The sequence below is a fragment of the Penicillium arizonense genome (genome assembly GCF_001773325.1).
Source record: "Penicillium arizonense strain CBS 141311 chromosome Unknown PENARI_contig013, whole genome shotgun sequence".
NCBI lineage: Eukaryota > Fungi > Ascomycota > Eurotiomycetes > Eurotiales > Aspergillaceae > Penicillium > Penicillium arizonense.
Genome location: NW_019173290.1, coordinates 393,705 through 406,190, shown reverse-complemented (window position 1 = coordinate 406,190; position 12,486 = coordinate 393,705). Strand labels below are relative to the sequence as shown.

Below are 12,486 nucleotides of genomic sequence, written 5' to 3'. Positions count from 1 at the left end.
AGGTCGAGTCAAGTCACATGAATCCGGTCCAATCCAGCCCTAAAAAATAACACCAGTACACGCCAATACAGAACCCGTTTTGTGCTCAAAATCTGCATCCTCAATCTCAATCTCAACCTCTCAAAGGTGATAGCATGAAAGAATAAAAGAGCAAACAAACAAATCAAAGCCCCATCATCCCACTAATACCTATCTCCGCACCATTAACACCAGTCCCCATAGAAGGACAAACACACCCAGCAGGCATATTAGCCGGATACCAACCAGACGCCGGAGACGGAACAGACCGTCCCATAGCGCGGGCAATGATACCAGCCGGTGTACCGACAGCGCCTTCACCTTCGCGAGCGTGTAGCAGACCAAAGCGAAGGAAGACTTCGGCCATTGTGACAATGATAGAGATGATGATTAGGACGATGATGATCCATGTTTGGTCTGGGTTTGTTTGTTAGTATTGGATATTGGATAGGAGGGTGGAGATGGGATTGGGGGTTAAGGGTAAGGGTAGACGTACGGGAAGTGCGGTTATCAGCTATCGAGTCAGATAGAATCTCAGCGAGATCTAAGAAGACGCGGCATCGTTCGTTGAGGACTTGGATTCGGGGTTTGATTTCGAGGTATTCGCGTACGGCGATGTAGAGGGGGTAGAGGGTTGGTTCGCTTTCCCAGAAGAAGTTCGGGACGTCGAGCATGTTTGATGCTGGTGATTATTATTAGTACGTAGTTGATGTTGGGGGGTTGTTAAGAAAAGAGAACTTACAAAGGTTGACTTCGACACGACTTTTGAATAGCCGGCCTAGGATTCGGAAGACTTCTTCGCGTTTCATGCCTAGTTGGCCTGTGACGGCGAGTCGTCTCGGGACGTCCTTTGCATCATCCATTTGGCGGGCCATGACTTCTTCGAAGAAGCATAGCTTCGTACTTTGGGCTATGCCATGACTGATAGCGAGTTTGATCATGTGGTCGCCACTGCGGAGGGTGATCATGTCATTGTAGACACGGGGACGGAGGATCTCGGTCGAGTATTCGAAGTGGAATTCCTCTGTCTCAAAGTCTTCTTCGTCGAGCGGCATTGTCGCCAATGGGACGGGGATGCCCGTTACGGAGGATGTAGCGAATGCCAGATCGGCGAGGAGATCCTTCTCTTGACGTTCTGTGAAGTTCCAGAAGACGACGACGCCGTAGCTGAAGACGAACATCTCGGCGACGTTGTACAAGGTGCGGGCTGGGGCTTGAGGTGTTGATGATGGCGCGGATGTTGCATGGAGTGGTGGGGAGGGACGGTCTCGGAGTAAAGCATGGCTGTCATCGGTGCTGTGTCGACGACGGCGGACAGCAGGCTCAGGCGATGGCGGCCGGTTCTCCTCTGTGCCATTGGACTGTGGAATATGCTGCAGCCTATCCACGCTCTCGCCAGAGCTGGCAGCATGCTCATGCTCGTCTGGCAGGCGATGAGCCTCCTCAGAGATACGGTTCAGGAACTCCTCCCGATGCTCCTCATGAGAACTGTGAACACCCGAGTCTCCCGGTGAAGCCTCATAATGATGCTCCTCATCAGGACGATTCCGCCCACCGACAGAATGCTCCTCAGCCTCGACCCCGAAATCATCATGATGATCACGAAGTTCATTGCGCTCAATCTCCTCATCCAGCAGTGATTTCCCACCAGGATACTTCAACACAGGGCTACTTCGCAACCGATAACCCTCATGACCGGGCAAAAGCGGCAGATGATAAGCCGTATACAGACAATCATCATAAAGCTTCGTCCGTCCACCATGCCACTCCTTAACAAAAGAAGCAAGCGATCCCATCTTATAAGCCTGAGCGGTACAATAAGCTGTAACACGAGCCAGCTTCTCCGTCCGACGCGCCTTCGGCAACCGCTCCGCATAACTCTTCGCACGCTCCGGCGCAACACGACGTTTCCTTAGAATCTCCTCCTCAGCAAGCAACGGCGCAATATCATTATCAACACCGAAATCCCCACCAAGCCGCTTCTGCACAAGCAATTGATGCCTCACCATTTCCGGATCGACATTTTTCTCCCGGGCAATACGAGCGACGACCTCTTCGTCCACGAGATCCGCGTGGTCCTCGGGCACATAGTCCTCGTCGTCGATCTCGGCTTCACCTAGCTCACCCGTGTCGGGCAGGAGGACTAGCTTCTCGCTGACTTTCGTTGTTCGTGGTGGGAGACGCGGCTGTGCGGCTAGTCGGCCGGCTTTGCCAGCGGCTGATGCGACGGCACTGGAACTGCTGCTTCCCGAGCTGCCGATCAGGCTGCCAGCGGCGGATGCGAGGCGTCGGGATCTTGAGGTTGGTGGTGGGCCGCGTTGCTGCATTGAGGGGACGTCTGAAGCATATTGGAGGACGTTGTCTACGGTGATGAAGCGGGTTGCGGGGGAGCGCCGGCGTCGGGCGGTTGAAGGGGGTTGCTGGTCGCGGGAATCTGTGACCTGGTGGTTGGAACATGTGTTAGTAGAGCTCGTATCAATTGGGTGCATTGGGAGTCGGGACTATCGTACCAAGACGGTCGGGCTGCGTTGGCTAGTCCCCCGACCTCGGGCAGGGGGCGTCATTGTCAAATGAGCCTGGAGAGCGTGCTCCTGGGCAATATGAGAATTGTTAGGAGAATTCGAGGTGAGAATCACCAGACTGGGGTGGGAAATTGGCCGTGGGTGCAACCTGCAATGTATGATGCTCCGAGCCAACAAGTTCGAATGTCTGTGAGACTATCCCTGATCTGGACTAGCGTGGTAATTATAAAATGACGTGGGACAATCATGTGAGTCTGCTTACTTTGCAGTCTCATCCCGTGATTCTGCCACGTTGCCAGTCAGCCAATCAGAGGTGATACGGGTAGCCCACTAGGTGAAGTGGGACTAGCAGGGCGATCTGGGGTAAAGCGAAGATCAATTGGCAAACTACTGTATGGAAGAGGCACATAATAATGATATTCTTATTTGCTTATTTGTTTGAGGGTCTTTACCCATCCGATGTTTGTGTACTTCTGGACCAGGGCATTCTGCTGTCGAATGCGGTGTCCAGGACATATGAAAAGGAAATCATAAAGATGCGAAAATAATTCCAGGAATGCGATGGGGGGGATAGAATGCAAATATAAACGATAATGAAAAGAAAAACGGAAAATCAGGCGCTGGTGCTGTCGGTTCATTCGAGGACAACCATGCAGAATGGTTATGCAGATGGAAAAGATAAGATCATATCAAGAGCGAAGACCGTCACGGAGCTGCCGGTCTTCGTCCCAGATCTCCTTCTTCATGCGGCGCAGGCGGTTGTGCTGGCGCTGCAGTCGCTCCAGATCAGCTGGCGCGGGGTCGGCAAGGGCCGCCAGGGAGTCATGCAAGGAGCGGTACTTGGTGTAGTACTGTTTGAATGTCTGGGATTTTTCGCGGAGCTGTTGGCGCAGGAGATCGTGGCTCATGGGAGGGGATGCGCTGCCGGTGCTTCCACCGCTGGAAGGGCTGGCGGCACGGCGACGCTTAGCCTCCAGGTCACTGGTGGGACGTCCAGCAGTAGCGTGAGGCGCAGACAGTCGGTCAGAGTCCGCCTTGCGTTTCAAAGGGTTGGCAGCGGGCACTTTCTTGACACCGTTGGTCTGTGCAGGCTTGGTGGCGACGGGAGCAGGACGAGCGACCTTGTTGCGAGCCGACTGAGCAATCAGAGGTGAAGACGAGGAGGATCCAGAGGATTGGTTCTGACTGTCGGAACGATTGCGACCAGTAGTATTCGATGCATTTGCAGGAGGAGACGAGCCGAGAGGGGACGGCTTCTGGGGTGAGGTGGAAGGACGAGACGGAGGGCGCTTGGAGGCTGCAACCTTGGTGGCTGGCTTGGTTGGCTCGAGCTTGGGCTTCGGGGCCTCGGCCTTAGGGACCTTGGAAGCAGCAGATGGAGTCTCAGCAGCACGAGGCTTGGGTGCCTGGGGCTTCGCAGCGGATGGAGTTCGCTGGTGTCCTTGCGGCGGCTTCTTGGGGGCGGAAGCGGGAGCGGGAGCGGGAGCGTCAGACATGGTCGCATCTTCATCGTCGTCATCAGAGCTGTTGACAAATTCAGCAGACTTGATCTTGCTGTCGACCTTGGTAGCAGGCTTCGCAACGGTTTTCTTGGTAACTCGGCCAGTGAGGGTAGTGTTGTTGGCGGTCTTGGCCTTGACCCGCTTGTCCAAGGGACGGGGCTTCTGGGTCGCGCCTGCCTTGGCGGGTTCCTTCTTGGGCTCCTTCTTATCTGCTTTGCTCGCATCGACCTTGGCAGGAGCAGTGCGCAGCTTCAGACGAGAGAGGCAGGTTCCCTTGCCGCGTTCGGCTTCGGGCAGAATCATCTGCCAGGCGGGATCACTCCGTTCCAGGCGCATGCGATCGAAGGCGCCAATACAGTTGTCAATGGCAGATTTGCGATCATCCTCACTGGGGAATTTGAATTCCCAAACGTCGAGATCTTTGTAAAACTTGTCCTTGAGGTGGTACTTGGTCGTGTCGAGGCGGTGCTGGAGGCCGTACTTCTCGGCGAGCATGAGGCAGTCTTCGGACAAGGAGCGAGTTGTTTGGGCGAGATACCGGATGGAAACAGCCCGAATGGCCAGAACATGGATCAAAGGCTTCTTGAGGGCAGCCAGCCTCGGGTTATGCTTGGCTTGCGACATCGGAGCTGATGTAGGACCCATGGCAAGGGAGGGAGATTTGGGAGGGAAGGTGGGACTGGCAGAAGCAGAAGAGCGGGCAGCTTTGAGGAACCTATCTTTCTCCAGTTCGACTTTGCTTGTTGGAGCTTTGAGGCCAGATTTGGAACCCCGAAACCCTTTCAGCTCATCTGGGTGAGAGATAATGTGCGTCTTTTTTGACTCCTTTCCCCTCTCAAATGCATTCAAACTTTCCTCCAGATTGGCCAGTGCCTGATCCGTAGCCGCAGTAGCACTTTTAGCCTTTTCCACCTCCAGGCTATGGCTCAAGACCCCCGTAAAGTACAAGGTTTGTTTATCGTCGGAGCTATGGTAGATCTCGGATCGGTGGGTTTCGGGATACGCATGGAAGGATTGGGATTTGCCCCCATAATGAATGGATGGATGTTTTCCTAGGCGAACTCGGACCGGTTGATCCTTCCGGAGGCTCTGAATCAGATCATCGAGGGTGCTCTGCACCAGGTTTAACCGCATGATCTGACTCGGCTTGGAAGGATCTCCGGACTGGTCTCCTGAGCGGAGAGCCAGTCCAGACTGAGGAATCTCTAGGCTGGTAGACATGAGGTCAAGAGGAAGGGAGAGGTCGAGGTGAGCAGGGTCGGATGGCAGCGTGAGAGCTGCAGGTCAGGCGGCCAACTGCACGGAGAGAGGCACAACCATACGCCATAAGATCAAGGAATGAATAGAATAGAATAGGATGCTATGTGATATGAGCAATGCAGGTAGAAGTGAGAGTGAGAGGAAGAGAAGAGAGGGAGCCACGGCGAAGTGGAGAGTGGGGAGAGCTGACAGATGGTAAAATTACAGGGGCCCGTTATATTACACTATTACACAGTTGAAAATAGATTCTTGTCTTGCTTCTTCTTTCTTTACTCTTTATTTGTCGTGTAGTTGTAGTAGTAGTTAAAGTTGTACTTGTAAGCTGTAGTATATTCTTTCTTTTGTCTCTACTTTGTTTCTCTTTCTACTTTTTCTTTTTTTCCCTTTTTTCTTCTCTAGCCCGTAGCCAAAGAATACAATAATACCGGATACCGTGAGGAGAAAGCCCGAGTCCAGACTTACGGGTGTGGCCGGGCGTTACTCGGTATATTAACTTATAACTTATTCTCTTTATTTCTCTTTATTACTCAACGTTCCTTTGTACTTTTAGTTACCCAGGTAATGACTTAGTCCACCCCGACTCTAAAAGAACTTGAAAAACTTGAAACACTTAAAACTGGATATTCCAACATACCAAATCCCTCGACGATCACTCGGACCTTTTCTGGCTCCCAAGAATGCCAGCCCTTTTGCCTTTCGTCCACCTGTAGGCAGGTGTAACAGTGGGCCTCCGGACTCTTACTCCTTTTAGGTCTCGGGCAGGTAATATAGCCTAACGTATGCTAGTCAGAAAAAAGAAATCCATTCCCCGACTATTGGCTCTGGTTTCACAGGTCAAGTCGTCACACTGTACAGTATTACCAGTCACTTCGAGTCTGCTCGATCCGATCACGATTCACATTCTTACTGGATGACGCTGTGGCAAACATCTACAGAAAACTAAGTAAGAAGCCGAAGAGACGTGGATCCCCTTGCGGTGTAGTCTGAGACAAGGGGAAATAGCCCTGCATCCTTGCTCAATCCTGATCGGCATGCAATTGTTAAAGGGCCCCCATGTCCCATGTCCTGCATTGGGTCCGGATGTCTGCCCGGGAAACATCATTTCACTTTACAGTACTAACTTATTCCAAATCCGACATTGCACTTAATAACAATAATCTCCGTACTAACCCAGCCACTTTACTTTCTATTTTCATCTCCTCCACACCGAACACCAAAACCAAAATGGCCCCATCGGACCATGCCAAAAACAACACCTCCACTCCGCCCCCTAACGTACCTAGTCAGGTATTCTGCGCCGCAGCCGCAGCACTCGCCACCCTGCCCTGACAAAAGCAACTATATCGCCGTAGCCGCAGTGATCGACATCGACACTACTCACGCCTGACAAAAGCTATATGTAACGGCGATCGCGACAATCGTCTTTGATCGTGTTACCACACCGTCGACGCGTCCAAGCTAGCTATATCGAGAAGGTGATTGCTAGGTCATCTCGGGTGCATACCCGAAGATCAAGTGATGGAATATTCAACCGGAACCGAGGTGGTCACGGGTGCATACGGTGCTGTCATCTCCACTGAGATAATCAAAGTCAGGCCTTTCAATCCTCGTAAGGCCCCCTAGGCCTAGGGCGTCCAGTGAGAAAGCCGATGCCCCTGCTACCTCTGATAGGATGCTCGAATAACCCATTCCGCAAGAACCTACAGCGTCAAAAATAGCCTCGACGTCATATACTGTAGAAATACAAATACGGAATAGACATTCCTAAATAACAATATACTACCAAACGTGCATAACAAACCCCTCCAGCGACCGATACCCTTATCCTTACCAATCTCATCAAGGCCTTGAACAAATCCCATGCCTACAAATATTCCCATAACAGCAATGGTCATCCACAACACAAGGTCCATTATCCTCACTACAGAACGGGTAAGTGTCATCGGTCGATCGGCACCGAGTTGCTGCGCAGTATCCCGAGCAACAAGTTGGACCTGGGCCGCCTGCTTGGCAGGGTGCTGTTGCAAATATACGTGTATGTAGTTAGATAGGTTTGATACTTTGATTGGGTTATGTACGGGGTCTCGGTCTCGGTCTCGGTCTCTGTCTCTTGGCATGTATGCACTTACAGTAAACTCCTGCGCAGGTGGCTGTTGGCACGCAGGTTGTTATTGTTGTTGTCGTGGGTGAGACGAAGGTTGCTGTTGTGCAAAACTCGGTTCCGATGCATGCTTGTGCGGTTCCGCATCCTGCTGGTGCTGGGCAGGCTGATGCATCTGGGGTTGGTTAGCTGGGTTGGGGTTGTATGAGTTGGTTGTGATGGTGGGATACATACTGCTTAGGGTGAAGTGGGCGAGGGTAAGGACGAGAAGGGTGAAGAGATGCATCTTAGATCCTCTGCTTCTTATTTTTCTCTTTCAATCGCTATAGAGGCAGTATTTGTTTGGGAAGAGAAGTTGCTCGGTGGTTTACATAGTGGATTGTCAACCTGCCTTCAGCACATTTATAGCAAGACACAGCTACCCAAAGCACCGGATTTTAATAGAATGTACGATACAGATGACCATATACGAGGGAACCTGATCTCACAACACATTGATGTCTCATCTCTACGGTGTTTGTCCTTACCCCGGATTTCCAGCCTTAGCCGCGGTCTGTGTTCTCCGCCGCCACATAAATACGAGGTCTACACGAGAAAGGCAACGCAGAATGAAATTCAATTGGTTTTGTTTGAGACATCAGCAAAATTAGATCCTTTTTAATGTGTGTGCTTTTCTCTAGTACATAGTAGAACAGTCATGAGTCCTGACATATGAGACCCCCAAGTCAATATATTCCTGCGAAGCATGACCACCCGACTATTAAAACCATGAGACACAATAAGTACTCTTCGTTCAGTTCTGCAACAAAGGGGGTCCATGGGCAGTACGAAGCCAAAGAAATGCCAAGATGCACGAGGCTGAAACAGATGCCAATTTGAATCTACATTACAGCGACTCCAGAAATAACGAGCTACAGCCTCATCAAAGAACCTGTAACACCTGACCTACCAAATCTAGTTCGACACCCTGCCGTGACCCTAAAACGGCTCCTTCTGCAGGAGAACGTTACACAAGGCCAACCAAGACTGTATCTGTGTTCCAGTCTAAACATTGACTTCTCCAGAAGGACTAGGCTTTGTACCTCGTGCTTTGGCAGATGTGCAGAAAAGACTTTATCGTGTGTTCTCTAGTGCCAATTGACATGAGAACGGTGGGTGATATAATAGGTGGCCGGGTCTTTAAGCTTTCCGATACTGTATTAGGCGAGAGTTAGCCTGCATTCACCCCGCCTTTTGCTATCCGAGGTGTACGGGGGAAATTGGGTGGTATTGAACCTTCTCTAATTAACTGTGTACCTTGAGCAGTACATTTTACGACTGGTAAATCCCGTGTGACTTTGACATATCTATTCTGTCAACTTATGGTATCAGATGCACACCCCCGTAATTCACATAAAGGGTGTCGATAAAATCCCGCCTAGAAGGGCAAATCCGGGAAATTAATAGCGATAACCGCGCTCGTGCATTTTTAATGCTTATGCATGACAGTCTCCAGATGGTATTTCCTAGCACCAAGTCCAGTCATCGTCCCACAAAAAGTAAAACAAGCGATAGTTTACCCTCCCAAAAAGAAGACCAATTAGCAAAGTTCACAGTAAGCCTCTGGCTTCCGGAGTGACAGTGGCCGCGGAGATAAAGTGCAGACTGCCGATATCCAACCCTAATAGAGATAAAACTAGCGACTGGTGGTTGGGTGTCAAATTTCAATCCTTATGCACTTTTGCTAACAACTTCATCGACTTAGGCGAATGCCGACGTCGATTCTTTGATACAAGCCTTGTTTGCACGTATAATACCCCTCGGGTTGAGTCTGACTGGGGCCTAAATAGGTATAATTTCGCTCGTTGCGTGTTCCTTAAGAATAGAAATTGCACGAGTGTCTGGCTGCGCATCACGATCACACATTAATACACGGCGAGATCTCCTCTTCTAAGTACAATTGTTTTATCTGGCCCAAAGTCGCATTCTTGGGCTGCTTGTCTTTCTGACTTGGGCACCGGCTGTGAATAAGTCGTTGACTACGATTTGTTTAGCCGGTGGAGCCAGTGAACATCAGCCAGATAACGTTGCTATTGATATTGACGGGTTTGGATATCCTCATCCTCTAAGTCCCCTTGCTACATTAATGAATCTTCATCGCCGCGTTCAAGATGACAGTATTACCAAGCTTTGATATTGTCTCATGTAGCTTGAAGGATAAATATCAAGAAAGAGCCTTCAAATATTGTCATCACGCTAGTAATTTGGTAGAACTTTATTTATGGGTATGGCTCCTTTCGCAAATGACATCGCACTTTCCAGGTTGGATACCAGCCGTGGAGCTCACCTCGCTAAGCTCTTCGGAAAGCTGTTTCTATTCTCTCAAAATCATCCAGACAGTCTTCCAATCTCGGACCCAAACCCCGAGCCTCAAACACTCCAGGATTTCTCATTTGCTCAGATTCGGGTTGCCTTTGGTACGGACGCGGCAGACCTCTGGGATGAAAGACACAATTAGGCTGGATGGCTTCAAGAAGGAGCATCTCTCAGACTTCATTGGTTTTGTTATTGGGATCTGAACGTGGAAGGTCTGGAAGGTCTCTTTAGTAGATAGCTTCCAAATTTATATCCAATGGATGTCACTATCCTACGCAAGATTATCAAAGCATCCGTCCTCTACTGTGCACTTTAAGTTAAATTGGCTGGTACTAGCAGGTTGCCATGTTCTTGTTGTTGTGGTTTCTCGTGTACCCTATTCTGCTAGAGACTAGTGTGCACGTCTCGCTCTTAGGGCTTCTCACTTTGGTGCATAGTCTATTCCTAGATAGTGTAGCTATGTATGGTCTATGAACTTCTCGATCAATAATTTTTGAAGGCTATTCTTACGCATATACAATCAGTTGCGAGGATACAACTTAGCACCCTTTCACTCAGTCAAGCATTAGATTGGGATGTTAAATATCAGAAGATTTGAGTCTAACTAGACTTATTTTTCACTTACTTGAGATCAGAACCAAGTCACTTTAGGCTCTTATACCTCTTCCCCTACGCTTTTAATCAGAGGCGGGCGTGTTTTCTGACAATTGCCATTCACATAACTCTTACATTCGTCTCACAAGAATCTTACAGTACTTTCACAACATCCTCGAATTAATACGTAAAGGGACCACCGCCCCTCCTCTCAAAAAAATCATTGGCCCCTCAGTGGGCCGTGGTGACCTCGATGCAAGGCTCGATGCTGATGGGCACCACCACATCAACATCTTTGCCCGCACCGAGGCCGAAGACGAAGCCGACGTGAGCGGCAAACTCACGTCCAGCAATGCATGACTTGAACGAAGTCAGCATATTCTCCCCGAGGGGCAATTGGAGAGGCACGGGCACCCAGGCAACGTACTCAAATCCTCCAGTCAAAGACTGGGAGGACCACACCCAGGAAACAGTGCCAACCGAGAAGGTGGTGGCGCTTAGGACCTGTGACTTGGTCCATTTTTTGCCCTCCCTGGGCTCTGCCCTTTGGAAGGCCGTCTCTGCGATGAGCTTGGTGCTCATTTCGCTCATTGGGGGCAGCCCCCACGCCGGGTGGATTGGGTTGAAGCAAAGCTTCACAACCAGGTTGATGGGGACGTTTTTAGCCTTGGGAGGCCACGCCAGATGGCAGTTGTCGGGGCAGTATACCTCCACGCGAAGGGAGCCGAGGTCGTTCCACTCCTTCTCCACGTAGATCTCGCCGCCACTCTGCTCACTCGTTGGGAAGGAGAGCAGCTGGAGCTTTGGCTTGATGAGAATTGGGAGGATTTTGTGGGTCTTGATGTGCCCATCTTGCCAGATTGTGATGAGGACACAGTAGGTGATCCTCACAAGGTCCGCAGCCTCATCCTTGCTTCCCGACTCGCTCTCGCTAACTGTGCTTGGTGGCATTTGGTGGTGCAGCACCAATTTTTGCTGGGGACTGGAGTCATCTGTGAAGTGCATGCATCTTTCTACTCCGCATGCATCAGGTACTTGCACAGAGAATCGAAATTCTCGGTCGGGGAAAATGGCAGGGTTCTTCTGTGCTGCTCGGGTGATTTCGATGGTATCGGCATCGAGATTAACAAGAAGATGCTCGATGTCGGACAACAAAGGTAGGTGTCTGACTTTACTGATAGAGGTGCGGATTCTGCCTGTAGGAAAGAATAGTTAGTAGCTGCGCAGAAAGAATGATGCAAGTGTAGACTTGCCTTGAAGCTTGATGGCCGTGCTCAACTTCGAACCATTTGCAACGTTCACAACCCCTGTGAGGACGTCGCCAGCCCAGCAAACTGGAGTTGAATCAGTGAGGGCCTCCCCATTCAATGAGGTAAACTGTGCCTGCCGAATTGACGCCATTGTCTTGAAGATGGCAAGTATGAGACGATCGGATCAGAGCATAGAGAGACCAGTACAAAGATGGATCAAGAGCAACAGATTCTAAACGACATTGGATGAGATAAGATCAATGGAGATGCCAGAGCAATGATATAGGATCAAAGCAATGGAGAGACACAGTGTAATGGCGAGGCACAATGTAGTGGCCAGGCACAGTGTAATGAATAGGCACGGTGCAATGGAGGGTACAGTGTATGATGAAACACAATGTGATCTGCCCAATGGAGGACGATAGCAAAGTGGTGGAGGATGAATGACGGGAACAGAGACAGAGGCAGAGATGGTATGAAGATGCTTGAGGCTTGGGGATTAGAGCGGCAAACCTGCCCCAGAGGGTGAGACCAGAATAGACGAAAATAGGCAAGCAAGACTTGAGAAAGATGTGTCAAGCGTTGCAAAACAGTTGATCTGGATCGTGAAGTGGAAGGGTGGGTGAAGAAGAGAAGAGAAGAGAAAGAGGATGGGGAAAACAAAAGGAGCACGAGATTCGAACCTTCCAGGACCTCATCGCGTCAAGAGTGCCATTCACTGCATTGCTATTTATCACGCGCCCATTATGTCTCAATTGCCCTTTGACAGGGCAGGCAGCAGGGGACTGGTTGCCGGAAGAGGATAGGCATATTCCTGGAGCTGGATGACACCCATAGCGGAGGGCGGAGAGGATGTTAATAGATCAAACAAGATGTCGCGTATA

The 12,486-nt window shown here is 50.3% G+C and overlaps 3 protein-coding genes across 3 annotated transcripts; all 3 read right to left on the bottom strand.

Moving 5' to 3' along the window:
* Positions 1-163: 163 nt before the first annotated feature.
* PENARI_c013G01785 (RMD1 family protein) lies at positions 164-2,582 on the bottom strand (the record flags this gene model as incomplete). Its single annotated transcript, XM_022633134.1, has 4 exons — positions 164-435; positions 515-700; positions 761-2,459; positions 2,529-2,582. The coding sequence occupies 4 exons, from the start codon at positions 2,580-2,582 to the stop codon at positions 164-166; spliced, it is 2,211 nt and encodes a 736-aa protein (XP_022486769.1).
* A 647-nt stretch (positions 2,583-3,229) lies between these two features.
* PENARI_c013G08951 (uncharacterized protein) lies at positions 3,230-7,689 on the bottom strand (the record flags this gene model as incomplete). The annotated part of the gene is made up of 4 exons (XM_022633304.1): positions 3,230-5,319; positions 7,134-7,361; positions 7,432-7,578; positions 7,638-7,689. The coding sequence occupies 4 exons, from the start codon at positions 7,687-7,689 to the stop codon at positions 3,230-3,232; spliced, it is 2,517 nt and encodes an 838-aa protein (XP_022486958.1).
* A 2,894-nt stretch (positions 7,690-10,583) lies between these two features.
* PENARI_c013G05499 (uncharacterized protein) lies at positions 10,584-11,753 on the bottom strand (the record flags this gene model as incomplete). The annotated part of the gene is made up of 2 exons (XM_022633220.1): positions 10,584-11,548; positions 11,639-11,753. 2 exons carry the CDS (start codon positions 11,751-11,753, stop codon positions 10,584-10,586), a joined length of 1,080 nt encoding a protein of 359 aa, XP_022487037.1.
* Between the last annotated feature and the right edge of the window lie 733 nt (positions 11,754-12,486).